The sequence below is a fragment of the Vicia villosa genome, linkage group LG2 (genome assembly GCF_029867415.1).
Source record: "Vicia villosa cultivar HV-30 ecotype Madison, WI linkage group LG2, Vvil1.0, whole genome shotgun sequence".
In the NCBI taxonomy this organism is placed as follows: domain Eukaryota; kingdom Viridiplantae; phylum Streptophyta; class Magnoliopsida; order Fabales; family Fabaceae; genus Vicia; species Vicia villosa.
In genome coordinates, this window is record NC_081181.1 from 78,213,745 (window position 1) to 78,234,785 (window position 21,041).

General features: G+C 34.7%; 1 protein-coding gene across 1 annotated transcript; it reads right to left on the reverse strand.

Annotated features, from left to right (window-relative positions):
• Positions 1-1,718: 1,718 nt before the first annotated feature.
• On the reverse strand, positions 1,719-18,630 carry LOC131649414 (paired amphipathic helix protein Sin3-like 4). Its single transcript, XM_058919173.1, has 5 exons — positions 18,565-18,630; positions 2,348-2,490; positions 2,086-2,263; positions 1,865-1,963; positions 1,719-1,781 (listed from the first exon to the last, which is right to left on the reverse strand). Exons 1-5 carry the CDS (start codon positions 18,628-18,630, stop codon positions 1,719-1,721), a joined length of 549 nt encoding a protein of 182 aa, XP_058775156.1.
• Positions 18,631-21,041: the final 2,411 nt, after the last annotated feature.

Sequence of the window (21,041 nt, forward strand, 5' to 3'; positions counted from 1 at the left end):
ATCTAAAATTACATCTCGACTAATCGTAATCTTATGATTTCTCAAATCAAACAGTTTGTAACCACCCGTGGATTGATATCCAACAAAAATAATTTCCTCTCCCTTGTTGTCCAACTTCTTTCTAAGTTGACCTGACACATGTCGATACGCTACCGAACCGAAAACTCTCAAATGGCTTATATTTAGTTTGAGTTCAGACCATACCTCTTCCAATGTATGTTTCTCAAGCTTCTTAGTAGGGCATCTATTCAAAAAATAGGTGGCTGTAGAAAGAACTTCTCCCCATAGTTCCTTCAGAGGCTTTTACTTCTTAACATGCTTCATATCATATTCATAATCAAATGATTTTTCCTCTCGGCAATACCAATTGGTGGGACGTATAGGGCAAAACAATCTCACGCATTATACCCTCATCATCACAATGCTTCCAAAATGAAATCGAGGTAGTGGATTCATCCCCAAGTGGTGTAACACCATTGTTAACGATATCGAGAACTTCTTGATACCCAAAGAAAACCTTCATTTATTTCAACCACTTAGTAGGGATTCATAATTCTCCAAATCAAGAATCAAGAATCGGTAGCTTAGTAGGGATTCAATCGTTGGAAACAATACTCATTGTTGCAACGGAATTGGATCAGAACCAGGTCTCTTGATGCCAAATATTAGAACATACAACATATATTAAGGTGTATCAATGGAAAATTAGGTTCAATTGGAGAAGATGAAGTTTAGAGAATTGAGAAAAGTTAAGAGAGATAGAGAGTAATTAAGGGTGAGTAGTGAAATTGGCTTTAACCAAACTAGGGAGCACTGGATCCCTTATATACATCAAGTTATAAAATGAGTGGGAAGCTAAAAACACATTTAAAACTAAAACAGAAAAATCAGAAGTAACAGCTGTAACCGCTTACGTACAGAGTCACAGCCCTAACAATTTCACTATTGTTTATGTGTTAACTATTGTAACCGATTACGACATATAGAATAATTTGATACACCAACTAAAATGGCCAAAAAATAGCTTTTTTAACACCTTACCCCAAGACCTCATACATTTTTAGGTTTAAACACCTCATGCCATCGATCTCATGATAATTTTGTAGAATTAGTTGCACATATCTATAATGAAGAAGTCTTCCGCCATGCCAATCATATAATTTTATATATTAACACATAAGAGCATAACCCGTAAAAAATTGCCTCTAAGGCTAAATAAGATATACACAAAATACTTGAGATTCATGGCAAGATTCTAACATATTTAGAATCATCCTCTTTAAGCCATTGATAAATATTTAGTATTACCATACATATGTTTGAATATCTCAATCAAATATCACCAAAGGAAAAAGGTTTCTTAATATTAATCTCTTGTGCCGGACTCCCCTTAACAAAGACGACAATCCTACCATAGAACAAACATGCACAAATTAAATTTTCCAAAATAATTTTTAACTAGATTATTAATTAATTGTTTCTGTTGTAATTAATTTCGTCGATCAATTTATCTTTGTTTTATTCTCATATAAAAATCTTCATCATTGTCCAAAAAATATTAAACTAAATTGATAAAATCTTATTGAAGCAGTTCCTTAAAGTACAAACATTAAAATTAAATCTTTAAAATAAACTCTCTCCTTGACAAAACCATTGGTACTTATTAACTCATGACATGCGAGTTTATGAGAGAAAATTTGTATACACCACATGTTATTTTATGGAAGAAAAATAGTAAATCCATCAACGAGATCATGATGGTCTTCAAAAAGTGAAATGACCTGCAAAATATGATCTAATTATAATTCAAATGAGAACTACAAAAGAAAATAAAAATGAAATGTCTAGAAAACACACCACATACCATGTCATATATCTCTTCAAGGCTTTTATCTTTGTTTTTGTACATAATCATGATGTCTAGAAATGAATCGTATACATCAAGTTGATGTTGAAAGCGATTCTGCATAGAAAGGACCCATTATATTAACAAAATAAACAAGAAAATTATATTAATATTTTTCTCTAAACACTAAAAAAATGTGTATGAAAATAATATATCCTATAACTCAAGAATCCTTATACCTTCACTTTTTCCAAATATTTGTTAGCATCTTCTTTATTCACTACCGATATACTTGGCTTCTTTGGTGAAGATTTGATTTCAAATGCATCTGGCAAGAAGTCATTAAATTTCAATAATAATTCTTCATGCCCCTTAAACAATATCTCCACTCTTGCCACCACATCCGTAACATCGATTCTGAAATTACATTAAAGAAAAAGAATCAAATAAATTACAATAAACCAATTAAAAACATTTTATCTTGATACTAATAAATCAAACCTTTTGAGATTGAAATCTTTCATGGTCCTTAGAAATTCACTGTACTTGTACTTCTCATCTTTAAACGCATCCTTTACTTCTTCTAGATACATGTGTGCATCATCGCTTGTTATAGGTTTCTTTGTACCTGATTCCCTCACACTCTAAGAAAAAAAAACATAAGATATTCACCACTAGAACGATTCATACTATTCAACTAATTTTAATTCAATAAATAATAAAATTAAAAAATTCACTCATAAAATGTTGATATGTATCATCTGATCTCGTCTCCCAAATATTCACGAAATTATTATTTTTAAATTTGAAGTACTTTAAAAAAATACTAAAAAACTCAATTTTGTGGCAACAATAAAAAAAACAAAAAAAAAACTTTAAAACATATTTTAAGTTGCTAATGTTTGAATGAATCTGAAAAGAGATCGCATAGAAGGAACTAAAAATCATGAAAAAATGAAGAATCTTGGGTAAAAGATCACATTCAATGAAAATCAACCTAACAATGAATTTAAACAAAGAAAAATAAAATTAAGACAGTGATACATATATTAAAGCTGCCAAATCCAAACAAACTAATGAAAAACCAAACAAACCAATGAAAAAAAAATCTTCCCGCAAATATTTAATCAATTTGATATAAGTACCTTTAGCATTCTAAAGAATTTACGAAGAGAATCAACAAAATACTGAAATAAAAAAATGGAAGAAATTATGTATTGGATAACTTACATTGGGATATATATATATATATATATATATATATATATATATATATATATATATATATATATATATATATATATATATATATATATATATATATATATATATATATATATATATATATATATATATATATATATATAGAGAGAGAAAGATTATATTTACTCCAAGAGTAAGTTATTATAACTTACTCCACATCTTGACCATTTATTCTTTTCAATCTAATGGTTAAAAATAATAAGAAATATAGAGGAAGATTATATTTAGTCCAAGAGTAAGTTATTGAAACTTACCCCACATCTTGACCATTAATTCTTTTCAATCTAATAGTTAAAAATAATAAGGAATATTTTTCTCTCTCCATATTTAATTACTTAATATTTTTAACCATTAGATTGAAAATAACAAATGGTTAAGATGTGGAGTAAGTTATAATAATTTACTCTTGAAGTAAATATAACCCTCCTCATATATATATATATATATATATATATATATATATATATATATATATATATATATATATATATATATATATATATATATATATATATATATATATATGGAGCGTATCAAGTGAGATTATTTTTAAAATGCTCTCACTTGATATGCTTCCTATATATATATATATATATATATATATATATATATATATATATATATATATATATATATATATATATATATATATATATATATATATATATATATATATATATAATAGTAATAATAATAATAATAATAATAATAATAATAATAATAATAATAATAATAATAATAATAATAATTGTTATAAGAAAACGCGTCTTGATATTTAGGTATGACATATTTCGCGATAGCGCTGATAAAAGATTTAATTATTTTTCCTTTTTTAGAAAGAAATATTTTAAAAGAAATACTTTTAAGGAAAAAATTATATAAATAAAGAAAAAATATTTTTATATTTAAGGATTACCAAAAAAATATTTTATTAATCTAAAACATTTTGATGATATATTCACAATCCATTCAATAATTATTTTTTTGCAGTTATAAGAAATTTTAACTATTCGACCAAAAATTTGGTTAAAATAGATAAAATGTGTGTTTCCTTTTTTATTCATTATTTTTCTATAATAAAAAAGGAGATTAAACGTATAACATATTTGACTTCTAAAATTTGTATTTTCATTCACAAAATCAACTTTTTATTTCAATTTTTTTCTTTAGTAGTATATAAATCAACTAAATAACAATTTTACTTTTAAAAAAATAGACCTCAATTTAGGAAAAGTTATAAAATTTGAATATTTTAAATATAACGAAATGATAAAAATATGTCTAATTGGCTGTCTAGTTTTAATGGTTTTCTCTTTTTACAATTCAATTAATTGAATCTTTAGTTCTTCTAGTTTTTTTTGTTTTTTTTTTATTTTAGTCTCTCCATTTTAAAAGGGATTTTGATGGTTATTATCTATGGACGTAGTATTATGAGTTTACAGAGGTTAGGAGAAATAATTGAAATTCCACTTTATTTATAATTCATTCTTTCTAGTTTATATTAGAAAGTTTTATATTTAAAAACAAAAAAAAACATTAATAAAAAAACGTTGACATAATATTTTTAATTCATTATCTACTTTCTTTCTTTTTTTTCTTTTAACAATTAAATTAATTGAAACTTTAGTCCCCGTAGTTTTTATTTTATAAAAGATTTAGTCCCTCCATTTTAAAATACAATTTATTAGTTTTTATATTTTAATTTTTTTTTACAGATTTTAGTCTCACGTCATTTGAGTGTTGTTTTTTATGTGATGACTAAATTGTTGAGATGACAAAGGAAAGGTGTCATAATTGGAATTCCAACACTTTTATAATTAATTTTTATAATAATAATAACATGAAATATAGGAATACTTTCAGCTAGCACTATTTTCAATTAACTTTCAAAATCAAATTTTATTTGGTGATTTTGGCTTGCCATCATCTAACAGGCCACTCACTGGGTCCTCTCACGGTGGCATTTTGGGTTCTCTGCTAATGATAAACACTCACTATGAGTCCCTGATCCTGCAAATTAAAACGTCTCACTAATTTTGCCTTTCATTATCCAAAGTGAGGTCTGTTACAAGCGTTGCTTTATGGTGGTTGACTTGGTTTGGTACCTTGATAAATATTTCATTTCCTGAGTTTTTCGAACTATACTCTTCATGGCCCCACAATTAATGTATCTAGAATTACTTATCCCAAAATATTTCCTTGAAGTGTTATAAGTCTTCCTTAATGTTGCGAGTTCTTAAGTAGCTTTCGACACTAATCCACCATCTCGCTACTAGTCCCTTCAATATACGGATCGAAGAAAGTGATAAGTGTCAAATTGTAGTAAAATTTATGTATAGTTTTGTGGAACATATAAACTTATTTTATTAGAATATAGTAAATAAACCTCAACTTGTATGTAAATATGTACATATTGTCTATATTCGCAGTTCTGTGTAAATATTGTATGGATTGATTTTTTTATCTCTTTTTTTAGGTATTCTTGCATGGTTGAAGCATTGGAATAAAAAACAACCATGGCTTCAATTATGCAAGTTTTGAACAATTGTGCTTGTTTCTTGGAATATTCGTCGGGTGAGTATGGGTGAGCAAGGATTGAAATCATCGCTCTGAGGTTTTCGGGCGAAGGTAGAGCGAGGCAAAGTCAATAGCTTCCAGTAACTATTCGTGCTGAGGTCACCAGATGAATAAGGAGGCGAAAGCAAGATTGTCGGACGAAACTTCTGTTCACCGGGAGAACATAGATATTTTGTTGAGGAAAGTAACTTTTCACCAGGAGAATAATTTGGCCCCGAGTAAATTAGTATGTACAAAAACTAATATATATATATATATATATATATATATATATATATATATATATATATATATATATATATATATATATATATATATATATATATATATATATATATATAGTCTAAGAAAAAAATTTTAGGGTATGGCTTTGGGGATTTTTACCCCAACTACATTAGAACCATTTTTTGTAGTAGAGAGGCTAGGAAAATAACATTAGAGGTTGCATATTGATGACCTAGAGTTGGATTTGCATCAATCGTGTTGACACTGTCAGAGATGACGGTTCATCTTTTTTCTTCTCTCTGTATTCTCTACTGTTGGGGTTTTGTTTGTACGTTTACTCTTAGTTTATGTTTATTTTTTTATCATGGCGTTGTATAATATTTGTCTTACATATAAATATTGATGCCATCCTTGTTTTCTTGATTTATGTTTGGATTGAGTTGCTATAGACATATACGCTTTAAATATGGAACTAGGATGAACATATATTAGGTTTTAAACTCTAGAAACATATTTTGAGCTTCAAATCTAGAATTAGAATGAACACGTATTAGGTTCTAAACTCTAGAAACATATTTTGAGCTAATATTCACACTAGGTATTAATTTTTAATGCTTATGTATTGTTTAGTTGCGTGAGAAATCACTGGATAACCTCTGCTGTGGGTGATGCTTGATGATATTGACGAGTGTCTTTGGTTGCGTACAACTCGTCATTAGGTTAAACTATTTCATGGGTAGATGAAATCCAATCCCGAAGAGTTCTCTCCTCTGTAGATAATGCACTATTTTCTTGTTCATATGTTTTACACTCCGCACTTTATGCCTTTAAACCAATCAAACCAATCTAAAAACATAAAAACTATTTATAGGCATTAGAACCCTTGCTCTAATCCATATGGAGACAATAAAACAAAAATACTTACTTTTTTTGCTGCTTTACTGTAACAACAAAATGGCGCCATTTCGGGGGATTGGTGTTTAGATATTAAAAAGATTGCAATAGTTTCTATGTTTTTGAGCTTTTTTACGTAATGTCTATATTGTATTTACACTTGTATAGTTATACTTGTATATTTACTTGTCTATATTTTCCATACATTTATATTTATACATGTTTTCCATACTTGTCTATATTGTATATATTTTATTTTCCTTCACGTTTTCCAAAGTGTTGGTTAGGAGTAGTTGTTGGTGAACAACTAGCCATGTTAATAGGGACATATGGAGGGGTGTTAATAAATAAAGGCGTCAAGCTAACAACGTTAAACATGTGCTTTTAGGGAGGCAACCCGATGGTTTTTAAGTTTTTATAGCTTTGTGTTTAGTATTTTAGATTAATTTAAATTTTAATAGGTTGTTAGAAATTTGTTTTATGTTTGTCCAAAAACTTGGTTTTTATTGGCTTTACGTGACATGGTGTGATTGTTCAAATTTGAGTGCGTCTACAAGAAAATGTTATGATAATGATAATGGTTTTAATGGAGATTACATTGTCAAGGTACATGTTTATTTCTTTCTAAACCATAGCATGAACGTGAAACTTAGAATTTGTACAAGTATCATGTCATTCATTCATTCGCACTACATGTTTCATGATTGAATCAGTTTAGGTCATATCCAAATTTGGAGGAAGCTTTTCATTGTTCACTATATACATGGGAGACAAGCAATTTTTGTTTTAGCTAGGTTTTATTATGTTTAATCTTGCATTCATGTTGAATAGTTTAAAAGCATGAAAATGATCATGGCATTTGTTTAAATTGAGCACAACCACTTGACCAAATAAATAAACCTTCCTTGTGAGTGAGCGAGATTTCGTTAACCCCTTTGAGCCTTTTTGTTAAAATCCATGTTGTAGTTGATTTATGGTACTTATGCACGAGTAATTAGTTCATTTATTTTTTTTAAGGATTTTGAATTTTTTTTTTTGAACCATCAACCATAAATTGTGGTTAGAATTATTTCCATTGCCTTAGAAAGTTTTGGAGCATTCTTGTTATAATGTTTGGTTGTAGTCAAGTTGGGGAGAAAAAGATTTGTTGATAAGTTTTGAAAAAGAAAGTGGTTGAAAAAAAGAAATCAAAAGAAAAGAAAAAATGCTTTGAAAGAATAAAATTGGCAAACATTGTATGCCAACCTTTGAGTTAAAGGTTGTAATATTTGAAAAGGGTAAACTAAAGTTGTGCAAGCTTGAAAATGTTGGAAGTGAATTATCTTATAGGATTAGGAAATCTTGTTTCCCCTATCTTGAGATATGGCCCTTATTGGTAATCCAAGCCACATTGCAACCCTTGAAAGTCCTTTGTGATTTTTTCTTTCATGCTTTCAATATAAGTTTTATTAGCTGAGTGCTTAATTCAATCTGTTGTTAACAAGATTGTTGGGTGTGAGTTGAAGTCCCTCATGTTTTTCTTTCATCCATTTATAAAATGTTGTGCTAGATGTGATTCCAGATTGATCATGTGTTGTTTTAGAATATTTGACATGGTGTAGTTTTAGTATAGGGGTTGTTGCTTTTGTTTCTATTAGTTGGTGAAATTCTTGTTTGAGGATAAACAAAGTTTTACTTGGAGAGAGTTTGATAAGTGTTAAATTTTAGTTAAATGTGTGTATAGTTTTCTGGCACATATAGACTTATTTTGTTGGAATATAGTAAAAAAAAACCTCAACTTGTATGTAAATATATACATTTTATGTATAGTCTCATTTATGTGTTAATATTGTACAGATTAATCGTTGTCATCTCATTTCTATAGGTATTTGATCGGTCACCATTTCTACCTAATTTCTGTCATGTATTCGGTCTAAATTTGTTGATTCGGTAACACTTTGATCAATGCTTTATTGCTTTTGTTTAAGTATTTCATGTTCCATTGTTTTTATGTTTACTTTGCATTTTGTTTTAATTTAAGTTATTTAGATTCTTTTGATGCCGTTTGGTAGTTGTGTATGAATATCAGGTTTAAACAAGTCATCTTAAGTGTCAAAGCAACTATGAAGGAAGGAGAGGCAAGAGAAAGATGAAAATTCAAGGTTCTGGGGTCTAACACGGCCGCCCGTGCTCCCACACACGACCCGTGTCAGGAGAATGGCACTCTCCATACAAAATCCAGGGACCACGCACGGCCGCCCGTGCTTCCACGCACGGCCCGTGTCAGGATGGCTGGGAGCAAAAATAAAAATAAAGAGCAGCACGGCCGCCCGTGCGTCCAAGCACGGCCAGTGCTGCTGTGAGCGTGAAAACTTCCAATTTTAGGGCTTTTTCACTAAATCTCCACCTTGAGGGTACTTTAGACATTTCATTTGCCTGAGATTTGTACCTAGACTATTTAGTTGAGTTTGAGAGAATAATTTTGGGACTTTTGGCATCATACGATAGAAAATCACAGAAGAGAGAAGATAGCTTCATCAAGGATTTCGGAGACGGAGAGATTCAACGGTGGACACCATTGAAGATCAAAGTTCCCAATTATCTTTGTAATGTCTAAATTCTTTACTATGTCTTTCTTGAATATTATGAGAGGCTAAACCCCCCAATGCTAGGGGGGTGGTCCTGATTTGGTTTTTGTAATAACGATGAATTTGTGATTTCGTCAATACATTGGTTTATATTATTCAGTTAAATTATGCAATGTTCTTCTTGTTTTCTTTATCGGTCAAATAAGGATTAATCTATGGCTAACAAATACAGGACTGTAGTTGTTAGGGTTTGTGCATAATTTGATTATAGTAGATATCACCTAGGACTAGGGATACCCTATAATTACCACATAATCTTGATTATATGAAAGCTTGGTTTCAATTTAGGTTACTAAGGACTTAGGATTTAGGTTGGAAGACCAAAGGTTTCCTCACTAAGGACTTAGGAGGAAACACCCTAAGGATGTGGTAACTGAATGTTATGAACTTGTTGAAGAGATCTTAATTCCGAGTGTTACATGCCAAATCAACCACTCACCCTAGCATCTCATATATTTGATAACAAAAATCAATTTATTTTTCTCGTTATTTTTTCTGTGCAAGGATTTAATCCACCAAAACCAAAACATTAGTTTTTTTTGTTCAATTGAATTAAACTTTAAGAATCTGTATTTCCTACGCAGTCCTTGAGATCGACATTCGGGGAATTTCCCCTATTATTACTACAGAGGCAAAAAAATAGTACACTTGCTATTTTTCCGATCAAGTTTTTGGCGCTGTTGCCGGGGACTGCCAAAATACGGATTTTTAACTTAAGTTCAATTGAAATTTTGTTGCTCTGCGACTAAAATTTTATTTTCTGCACTTTTTATTTTTCTTTCTTTTTTTTCTTTTCTAATTTCAACTAGTCTGTGCTAATCTTTGTATGCGAGGAAAGTCCTCAGCTGATTTATCTTTTGACGCAGAAATTGAAAGAACCTTGCACGCAAGGCGTAGACAAGCTCGTCAAGAGAAACTTGAATGCGAAGAAGTTGTGACAGTTCATTCAGATTCTGAAAGTGAAGAGGAAGTTATGGGCGAGAATCCACCTCCACCGGAGAGACTTCTCGGAGACTATGGTGCTACGAACACACCGGGTGGTAGACTAACAATTGTCAACCAACCGGTAAATGTGGCAAATTTTCAACTGCATCCGAGCACAATAAATCAGCTGGAAAGAAAACCTTTCACCGGAAAGGTTAATGAAGATGCAAACAAGCACCTACAAAGATTTCTTACCATGAGTACAACGTTAAAAATTGAAGGGCATACAGAAGAGGCAAAGAAGCTGAGAATGTTCCCGTTCACCTTGGCCGAAGAAGCAGAAGAGTGGTTCTATTCTCTTCCAGCAGGAAGTATCACGTCATGGGAAGAGATGGAGAAGGATTTCTTGAATGAGTATTTTCCCGCATCTGTATTTATAAGGAAGAGGTATGATATCTTGAACTTCAAGCAGAAAGAGGGTGAACCCTTAGGAGATGCCTACAAAAGATTCAAAAGAATTCTAGTAGCATGTCCCACTCATAATATGGACAAGACTGAACAAATGCAAGTATTTGTCAATGGTCTTAGAATAAAGACAAAGCAGTTGATCGATACAGCAGCTGGAGGCTCAACAAATTTCACAACAGCCTCTGGTATCATCAAGATCATTGAAGCAATAGCTGCAAATGAGCATTTGGAGTTGTATGACCGGTGTACGAGAAAACCTGAAGGAGTCATTGATCTGAAGCTAGACACCAACAAAATTCGGGTTGAAGATGCTATAGCTGCAGAGGTAGAAAAGAGATTAAAGGCTATGAATATTGGTACTCAACAGGTTGCTCAAGTCCAACAAGCTCAACCTATAATCTGTGAAATTTGCCAAGGCCCTCACCAAACTGTGTGTTGTGTTGCTACTCCCAAGCAAATTGAAGAAATCAAATTCTTGAGGCAAAACAACCCGTATTCTAACACCTATAATCCAGGGTGGAAGAATCATCCCAACTTTGCTTGGAAAGATCAACAACAAATTCCTCAGAAGGCGGAGTGGGAAGTAGCCATTGAGAGATTGGTTGGACAATGCTCTCTGTTTCAAGAAGAAACTAGAAACAACCATAGGAACACCACAGCTTCGATAAAAAATCTGGAAGTTCAAGTGGGTCAAATAGCACAACATCTCACTCTACAGGCACAAGGTACCTTTCCGAGTTCAACTGTGAAAAATCCGAAAGACGAAGAGAAGATTAATGCTGTTACTACAAGGAGTAAGAAAGTGGAAGAACCGGAAAAAGAAAAAGAGGAAATAGATGATCCCATGGTGATTGAGGTAGATTTGGAGATAAGAGAGAATGTGAAAGAGCCCGAAATTGTGATACCACCGGTTAAGCAACTTGAAGAGAAAAATAAGAAAGATGCTAAACCGGCAATCAAGCTTCCTTTTCCTTCTAGAGTGACAAAGAAGAATTCAACAGAAAAGGATTTTGAGAAGTTTGCAGCCTTGTTTAAAAAATTAGAGGTTAATCTACCTTTCTTTGAAGCACTTGAGCAAATGCCTTTGTACAAGAAGTTTATGAAGGAGGTTATCGGTAAAAAGAGGCCAATGGGGGGAGAACCAGAAATTGCAACAGAAAAGTGTAGTATAGTCTCTCCAGCAAGGAAGATCCCCATCAAGAAGAAAGACCCTGGAGCGGCAGCGATACCATGCACTATCAAGAACAGAATGTTTAAAAAGGTACTCATTGATTCGGGTTCTAGTGTGAGTTTAATGCCACTATCTATCTTTAAAAAGCTTGATTTGGGAAAGATAAGTGAAAGTGAGACAAAGTTGATGTTCGCTGATCACACCATCAAGAAATCATATGGGATAGCTGAAGACGTATTGGTGGAGATTGACAAGTTTGTATTCCCTGTTGACTTCCACATCATGGACATTCCTGAAGATGAAGAAACTCCTATCCTTCTTGGGAGACCATTTTTGTTGACAAGTCGTTGCAACTTTGACATTGAGAAAGGGACTCTGACGGTGAAAGCCTTTAATGAAGAAGTAACCGTAAAGATGCTAGAAGTCAAGAAACAAAGTGAAGTTGTACATAATCAAGCTTCTGTTGGTATGATCGAAAGTGAGGGAGAATACAAAAGCCCTAAACATCTCCAGGAAAAAGTTTCAAGCATAGCTTCTCAGGTGGAACTAGCTCATGTTGCTATCAAAAGTCCTAAGGTCGCTATAGAAGTTAAGAAGAAAAAGAAAGAAGAAAACCAAGGTGAGAAGATGAAGTTTGAAAGTAAGTTAAAGAGAAAAGTGGTCCATGCCTTTCACCTTCATGAGTTCTTGGTGGAGAAAGTAACAAGAAACAAGGTTTGGAGAAGGAAATACCCTCCATAATAAAGGGTAATGGACCGTCGAGCCATGCGACGTTAAACGAAGCGCTTCGTGGGAGGCAACCCACGGTTTTAATAATTAATTTTTCTGGTTGTTTGTTTTATTTTCAGGAAATAAAAGAGAGCATCTCTAGTGGAAGCTAGGAAGTGATCATTGGAATGCAATACCTCTGTAAGCAACCTCTCCAAGGCTGGTTCTAAAACATTGAGGACAATGTTTAGTTCAAGTGTGGGAGGGGTTCTTTCATTTGCTTTTAGTTGTTTTCCATTTTTGTTTTTGTTTGTGTGTTATGTTGACATTGTGTTATAGATTGACTTATGGATGCCGAATGAATGATGAATGGTATTTAGTGGATGAAAGGTGCAACCTGAACCTATTCCCCCGAGGCACCCTGGAAGTTGATGCAGCCGAAAGAAAAGTAACTGTTGGACGCGACTTGTTGATACTGGCCCAAGAGGATTGTATGGTATACCTGCGCCGGAAAAGAGCCACATGACACGAGGAGTGCTTTGGAACCTGTAAGCTTACCCAACATTGTGAGGTTATAGAAAGCCAAACACAACAGATGATCATCATGAGAGTTCATTCAGGTATGACTTTATCATTCTGATTTTGCGTATGTTCTACTGACACAGCATAATATGAGGACACACACTGAGGCATTTGTTTGTTTTACCACTTGAGCCTTTCTAGCCATCCTAAATTATATGTTTATCCGTTGTTACCCTAGTTGAGCCATATCCTTTTGTTTGTTATAACCATATCTGTAACCCGCAGCCAAACACTTCCAACCCTTGCTCGGCATAAATGTTGTGGTTTTCAGAGTTGTGCTAAAATCTAAGTTTGGGGTAGTAATCATCAAAGAAGAGGGCAAGTAAAAAAAATGAAAATAAAATTTTTGAGACATATGAATGTATGTCCCATAAAAAAAGAAAGAAAGAGAAAAACTTGCCCGAATGAAAGACTCAGTTACATTAAGCACTCACGGAAGAATGAGTGAAGCAAAAGAGTCTAAGTCGAATAAATCCCCAGTGTAACAAGTTGAGCACAATTACGAAAAACACAACATGAATGTCGAACCCAAAACCATTTGTTTATCCATTTCCTTGTGTATCCCACCGTACCTAAACCCCATTACAACCCAAAAGACCTCGAAAAGTGTGTGAACTTTGTTAGTGTAGTGAAGGTAGAATTTATTCAAAATTAAGAGTTGATATTGCATACTTTTATTTTGTGAGTGCAAAACACTTTAACCCCGAGAGATTTGGTGAGAAGTGTGAAAAAGCTTGCAGGCAAAAAGGTACTCTGATGTGGAAGTGTGGTAGAAAGTTTTGTTCGGCAAGCCAGAGATTCGATTAAAAAGGTAGACGCAAGTCGCGAATAACATCGGCAGTGTTGTGGAAAGAAAAAATCCAGGGTGACCTCTGTTTAGTCTCTTGCATCACTTGAGGACAAGCAATGAGATAAGTTTGGGGTTGTGATCGGTCACCATTTCTACCTAATTTCTGTCATGTATTCGGTCTAAATTTGTTGATTCGGTAACACTTTGATCAATGTTTTATTGCTTTTGTTTAAGTATTTCATGTTCCATTGTTTTTATGTTTACTTTGCATTTTGTTTTAATTTAAGTTATTTAGATTCTTTTGATGCCGTTTGGTAGTTGTGTATCAATATCAGGTTTAAACAAGTCATCTTAAGTGTCAAAGCAACTATGAAGGAAGGAGAGGCAAGAGAAAGATGAAAATTCAAGGTTCTGGGGTCTAACACGGCCGCCCGTGCTCCCACACACGGCCCGTGTCAGGAGAATGGCACTCTCCATACAAAATCCAGGGACCACGCACGGCCGCCCGTGCTTCCACGCACGGCCCGTGTCAGGATGGCTGGGAGCAAAAATAAAAATAAAGAGCAGCACGGCCGCCCGTGCGTCCAAGCACGGCCAGTGCTGCTGTGAGCGTGAAAACTTCCAATTTTAGGGCTTTTTCACTAAATCTCCACCTTGAGGGTACTTTAGACATTTCATTTGCCTGAGATTTGTACCTAGACTATTTAGTTGAGTTTGAGAGAATAATTTTGGGACTTTTGGCATCATACGATAGAAAATCACAGAAGAGAGAAGATAGCTTCATCAAGGATTTCGGAGACGGAGAGATTCAACGGTGGACACCATTGAAGATCAAAGTTCCCAATTATCTTTGTAATGTCTAAATTCTTTACTATGTCTTTCTTGAATATTATGAGAGGCTAAACCCCCCAATGCTAGGGGGGTGGTCCTGATTTGGTTTTTGTAATAACGATGAATTTGTGATTTCGTCAATACATTGGTTTATATTATTCAGTTAAATTATGCAATGTTCTTCTTGTTTTCTTTATCGGTCAAATAAGGATTAATCTATGGCTAACAAATACAGGACTGTAGTTGTTAGGGTTTGTGCATAATTTGATTATAGTAGATATCACCTAGGACTAGGGATACCCTATAATTACCACATAATCTTGATTATATGAAAGCTTGGTTTCAATTTAGGTTACTAAGGACTTAGGATTTAGGTTGGAAGACCAAAAGTTTCCTCACTAAGGACTTAGGAGGAAACACCCTAAGGATGTGGTAACTGAATGTTATGAACTTGTTGAAGAGATCTTAATTCCGAGTGTTACATGCCAAATCAACCACTCACCCTAGCATCTCATATATTTGATAACAAAAATCAATTTATTTTTCTCGTTATTTTTTCTGTGCAAGGATTTAATCCACCAAAACCAAAACATTAGTTTTTTTTGTTCAATTGAATTAAACTTTAAGAATCTGTATTTCCTACGCAGTCCTTGAGATCGACATTCGGGGAATTTCCCCTATTATTACTACAGAGGCAAAAAAATAGTACACTTGCTATTTTTCCGATCAGTATTCATGCATGGTTGAATCATTGGAATCAAATGCAAAAACATGGCTTCATTTGTGCATGTTTTGGAATAAAGAGGCAACAAGGAAATGAGCTTTTGTCTTGGCAAATTCGTCGGGCGATGCTAGGGCGAGGAAGGATCGAAATCCACGCTCAAAGGTTGTCAAGAGATGGTAGAGCGAGGAAAAATTAGTAGCTTCTAGTAACTTTACTTTTTGAGGCCCCTCGGTGTAACACCCTGAATTTAATTAATTATTTAATTAAATTATTAAAGGAATTAATTATTGGAAATTGTTGAAGTTGGGAATTATCGGTATTATCCTAAGAGAATTGATTGGTTTATTACTATGAAGTATTATTCAATTGGTGGATTGATGAAGCTGTAGAAAATAACATTGAATTAAATGAGAAATTTTATCGGAATATTTAGTCGGGTTAAGTTGTGTGTGAGAAATAGCAAAGTTGGAATTATTTATTAAGTTGACATGTCAAGAAATCAATTAATTTGGTTAAAATAAGTTGGAGGATGTATGTTAGAAATAAGTCTAGGAATAGTGTTGGACTCAAATTATGGTGTTAGGAAGTAATAGAGGGGTGTATCACTTAGGTCCAATAAGGTTAATGGAAATAATAATAGTATTATAAGTGTTGTGAATTCAATACCAAGAACTAAGTATAATGCAAGAGAAGAATAAAGGACAAGGAAGAAGAGGAACACATGAATTGGTTATAACTGCTATTCTTTCACTTTCTCTTAAAAACAAGATTACAAGTTTACAAGAATAACAAATAACCTCTCGCACCCTAAATTTGGATTTGCAGCTTAGCAATGATGAGAGACTAGTATGCTATTTATAATAAAACCTAACATACTAACTAATGGGCTTTTTCAGCAAGGCCCATTACACAAGCCAACTTAATACACAAGCTAACTTAACAAATTAGGGTTTAAACAATAAACCTAATTTAACATGCTAACAACCCTAGCATCTTCGACACAAGCATGTGAACAACCTTCGACTTCATGCTTAATCCTGTCGAACCAAGAAGCTACCCTTCGACCATACTAGAGTTCGATCCAATATCTCACAAATCTCCACCTTGGATCTAACTCTACAACCTCAAGGGAACAAACTAGCTTTCTTCATGCAGCTTTATCAACTGCATACAGTGGAAAAACTTGCAACTCAGCAATGTCTTGGTGATCATATCAGCAGCATTATCTTTAGTCGAAACCTTCAGCACTTGGACTTCTCCACGCTCGATTACTCCTCTGACGAAATGCAGCCTCACATCAATGTGCTTAGTTCGCTCATGATAGGCTGAATTCTCCGACAGGTGTATTGCACTCTGATTATCACATTTAACAGTGATACTTCGACCTTGAAGTTTCAGCTCCTTTGCAAAACCTTCAAGCCACAATGCTTCTTTCACAGCTTCAGTTAAGGCAATATACTCCGCTTCAGTGGTTGATAGAGCAACAACCTTCTGAAGTGTTGCTTTCCAACTAATTGATGTGCCAAACATAGTGAAAACATATCCAGAAATAGATTTTCTGGAATCCATACAACCTACATAATCAGAGTCGACATATCCTTCGATTACTGCTTTACTATCTTCACCTAAGGCTCCACCATAAATTAGGACTCTATTCAGAGACCCATTTATGTACCTTAAAATCCACTTCAATGCTTGCCAGTGAGCCTTTCCAGGATTCTCCATGTACCTGCTTACAAGACTTACTGCGTATGCTATGTCGGGTCTAGTACAGACCATAGCATACATCAAAGAACCGACTATATTAGAATATAGGATGCTATTCATATAGGATCTTTCGATATCAGTATTGGGACACTGATCAATACTCAACTTGAATTAAGGGTTTGTTGGAGTCACAACTGGCTTCGAATTCGACATACCAAACTTTTCAAGAATCTTCCGTAGATATGCCTCTTGAGATAGACATAACTTCGACTTCTTTCTATCTCTTCGAATGTCAATTCCAAGAATCCTGGAAGCTACTCCCAGATCCTTCATATCGAACTCCTTATTGAGTTCAGCCTTTACCCTCGTCACATCTTTAACATTGTTGCTTGCCATGAGAATATCATCCACATAAAGCAACAAAATAACAAATGAATTACCAGGTCGAAATCTGAAGTAAACACAGTGGTCGAAATGACTTCTAATGAAACTTATGCGTGCCATGAACTTGTCGAATCTCCTATTCCACTGTCGAGGAGATTGTTTCAGCCCATATAAAGATCTCTTTAGCTTGCACACATAATCTTCCTTCCCCTTTTCGACATACCCTTCAGGTTGCCTCATCAGGATTGTTTCATCTAGATCACCATACAAGAATGCAGTCTTCACATCCATCTGTTCCAGTTCAAGGTCGAACTGTGCCACCATGGCAAGTAACATTCGAATGGACCTATGCTTCACAACAAGAGAGAACACATCATTGAAGTCGACACCTTCTTTCTGAGTGAAACCCCTTGCAACTAACCTTGCCTTGTATCTTTTCGACGTCACTCCTTCAATTCCTTCTTTAACTTTGAAAATCCATTTACAGCTGACTAACCTTGCCCCAGCAGGTTTCTTGATCAGTTCCCAAGTGTGATTATCATGAAGAGATTTCATCTCATCATTCATGGCCTTCAACCATTCAGTCTTATTTCGACTCCTCATAACTTCCTTGTAGTCTCTAGGTTCTTCGTCTAGAACCTCACTTGCAGAGATTTAGGCATAAGCTATAAGATCTGCATACCCAGGTCTTTGAGGTGCCTTAATGACTCTTCTCGACCTATCTCTCGACAATAGGTAGTCATCTTCAGTTTCCTCAACTTCAGCATCTTCTACTTCTTCTTCGACTTCATCTGGGATATGCAATTCAGCATCAACATTCTCCACCTCAACAGGAATCTCTACCTGTTCCAGCTCTTCGTCATATGTTTCTATACTTTGACCAACATCATCAGCTTTCTTAAAAGCCATTTCAGCTTCATTGATAACTACATCTCGACTGGTGATACACCTCCTGTGACCTGGCTCTAGGCACCATAGCCTATAAGCTTTGACTCCTTCAGGGTATCTCATGAACATGCATTTCAGAGCTCTAGGTTCGACCTTGTCTTGCCTAATGTGAGCATAGGCTATGCAGCCAAATACTCTCAGTTTGTCGAGATCTGGTGGATGTCCCGACCAAACTTCTTCAAGTGTCTTCATATCTAACACTGTCGAAGGACATCTGTTTATCAGATATGTTGTTGTCGAAACAGCCTCAGCCCAGAACACCTTCTTTAAACCGGCACTAGTCAACATGCATCTGATTCTTTCCAAAATAGTTCGATTAAACCTTTCAGCCAAACCATTTTGTTGTGGAGTACCTACAGTAGTTCTATGCCTTGCAATACCGGAGGCAACACAAAAGTTGTCGAATGCCTCATTGCAAAATTCAAGGCCATTGTCGGTTCTCAACCTCTTGACCTTTCTACCAGTCTGATTTTCAACCAGAGTCTTCCAGCTTTTGAAATTCTCAAAAGTTTCATCCTTAGTCTTCTGGATGAATACCCATAATTTTCTGGAATAATCATCTACTATGGATAGGAAATACCTTGCCCCAGAATGTGATGCACACCTTGCAGGCCCCCAAAGATCAGCATGGATGTAGTCAAGGGATCCATGTGTTCTTTGTTTGCCTTTGTTGAACTTCACTCTGCAAGATTTTCCAAATACACAGGGTTCACAAAACTTCAGCTTTTCGACTTTATCTCTACCAAGCAGATTTTGTTTCCCTAATTAGACCAGACCCCTTTCACTGACATGGCCCAATCTCATGTGCCAGATTTCTGTCTTCGACAATGGTTTCGTGGATGCAACATTTGTCTAACCACTTACAACTTCAGCCTCAAGGGTATACAAGCCTTGTTTCTTCACGCCTCTCAAGACTTCCTTCGCACCCTTCATGACTCTTAGGATACTTTTCTCTCCTTGGAAAACATATCCTTTCTTGTCGAATTCACCAAGAGAAAGCAGATTTCTCTTCAAATCAGGAACATACCTGACTTCAGTCAACAACCTTATTGACTCATCATGGAGCTTGAATCTAATAGATCCAATACCTGCAATCCTGCAAGCCTTGTTGTTTCCCAGCAATACTGATCCACCATCTTGATCACATAATTCCTCGAACAAGTCTTTGTTTGGAGTCATGTGCCAAGTGCAACCTGAATCCATAATCCACTCTCTTCTCGAGTCACTGCTTGAAACCACAAGAACATCAGATGATTCGAAATCATCTTGAACAATGGCTGCATTGCCATTATCCTTACCTCCATGATCTTTCAGACGTTCAGGGCACACCTTTCTTGTGTGACCCTCCTTCTTACAATGATAGCATCGAATGCCAGATGCTTCGCCACTGTAAGACTTCGACTGACTTTTGCCCTTCTTGTCGAACCTACCATTCTTTCGCAAGAATTTTCCTTTAACGGCCAAACCTTCACCAACAGTCGAAGGTTTATGCTCCTTTCGTTCATTCAAGTCCTTAGAATACAGGGCTGATTGAACTTCTTCAAACGTCAGGGACTCCCTTCCATACAAGAGAGTTTCTTTGAAGTGAGCATGTGATCGAGGCAAAGCGCACAATAGTAACAGCGCTTGATCTTCATCATCGATCTTTACATCAATATTTTCAAGATCAAGAATCAGCTTATTGAACAAATCCAACTGCTCAGCCAACACTTTGTCTTCAATCATCTTGAATGAATACAGAGCTTGCTTCAGGTAGAGTCGATTTACCAGTGATTTGGTCATATACAAACTTTCAAGTTTTACCCATAACCCTGATGCCGTCGTCTCCTTTGATACCTGCCAGAGAACCTTATCACCAAGGCTCAACAAAATTGCGCTGTGTGCTTTCTCGATCATATTCGTCTTCTCCGCAGCCGTTAATGCAACATTCATGGCCGCCTCTCCCTTCAACGCTTCCAAACAACCCTGCTGAACCAGTAGGGCTTTCATCTTCAAGCGCCACAGACCGAAATCATTCACTCCGGTGAACTTTTCAATCTCATACTTTGTTGAAGGCATCTTCTCCACGCTCACCGCACCAATTTGTTGTGAATTCAATACCAAGAACAAAGTATAATGCAAGAGAAGAATAAAGGACAAGGAAGAAGAGGAACACAGGAATTGGTTATAACTGCTATTCTTTCACTTTCTCTTAAAAACAAGATTACAAGTTTACAAGAATAACAAATAACCTCTCTCACCCTAAATTAGGATTTGCAGCTTAGCAATGATGAGAGACTAGTATGCTATTTATAATAAAACCTAACATACTAACTAATGGGCTTTTTCAGCAAGGCCCATTACACAAACCAACTTAATACACAAGCTAACTT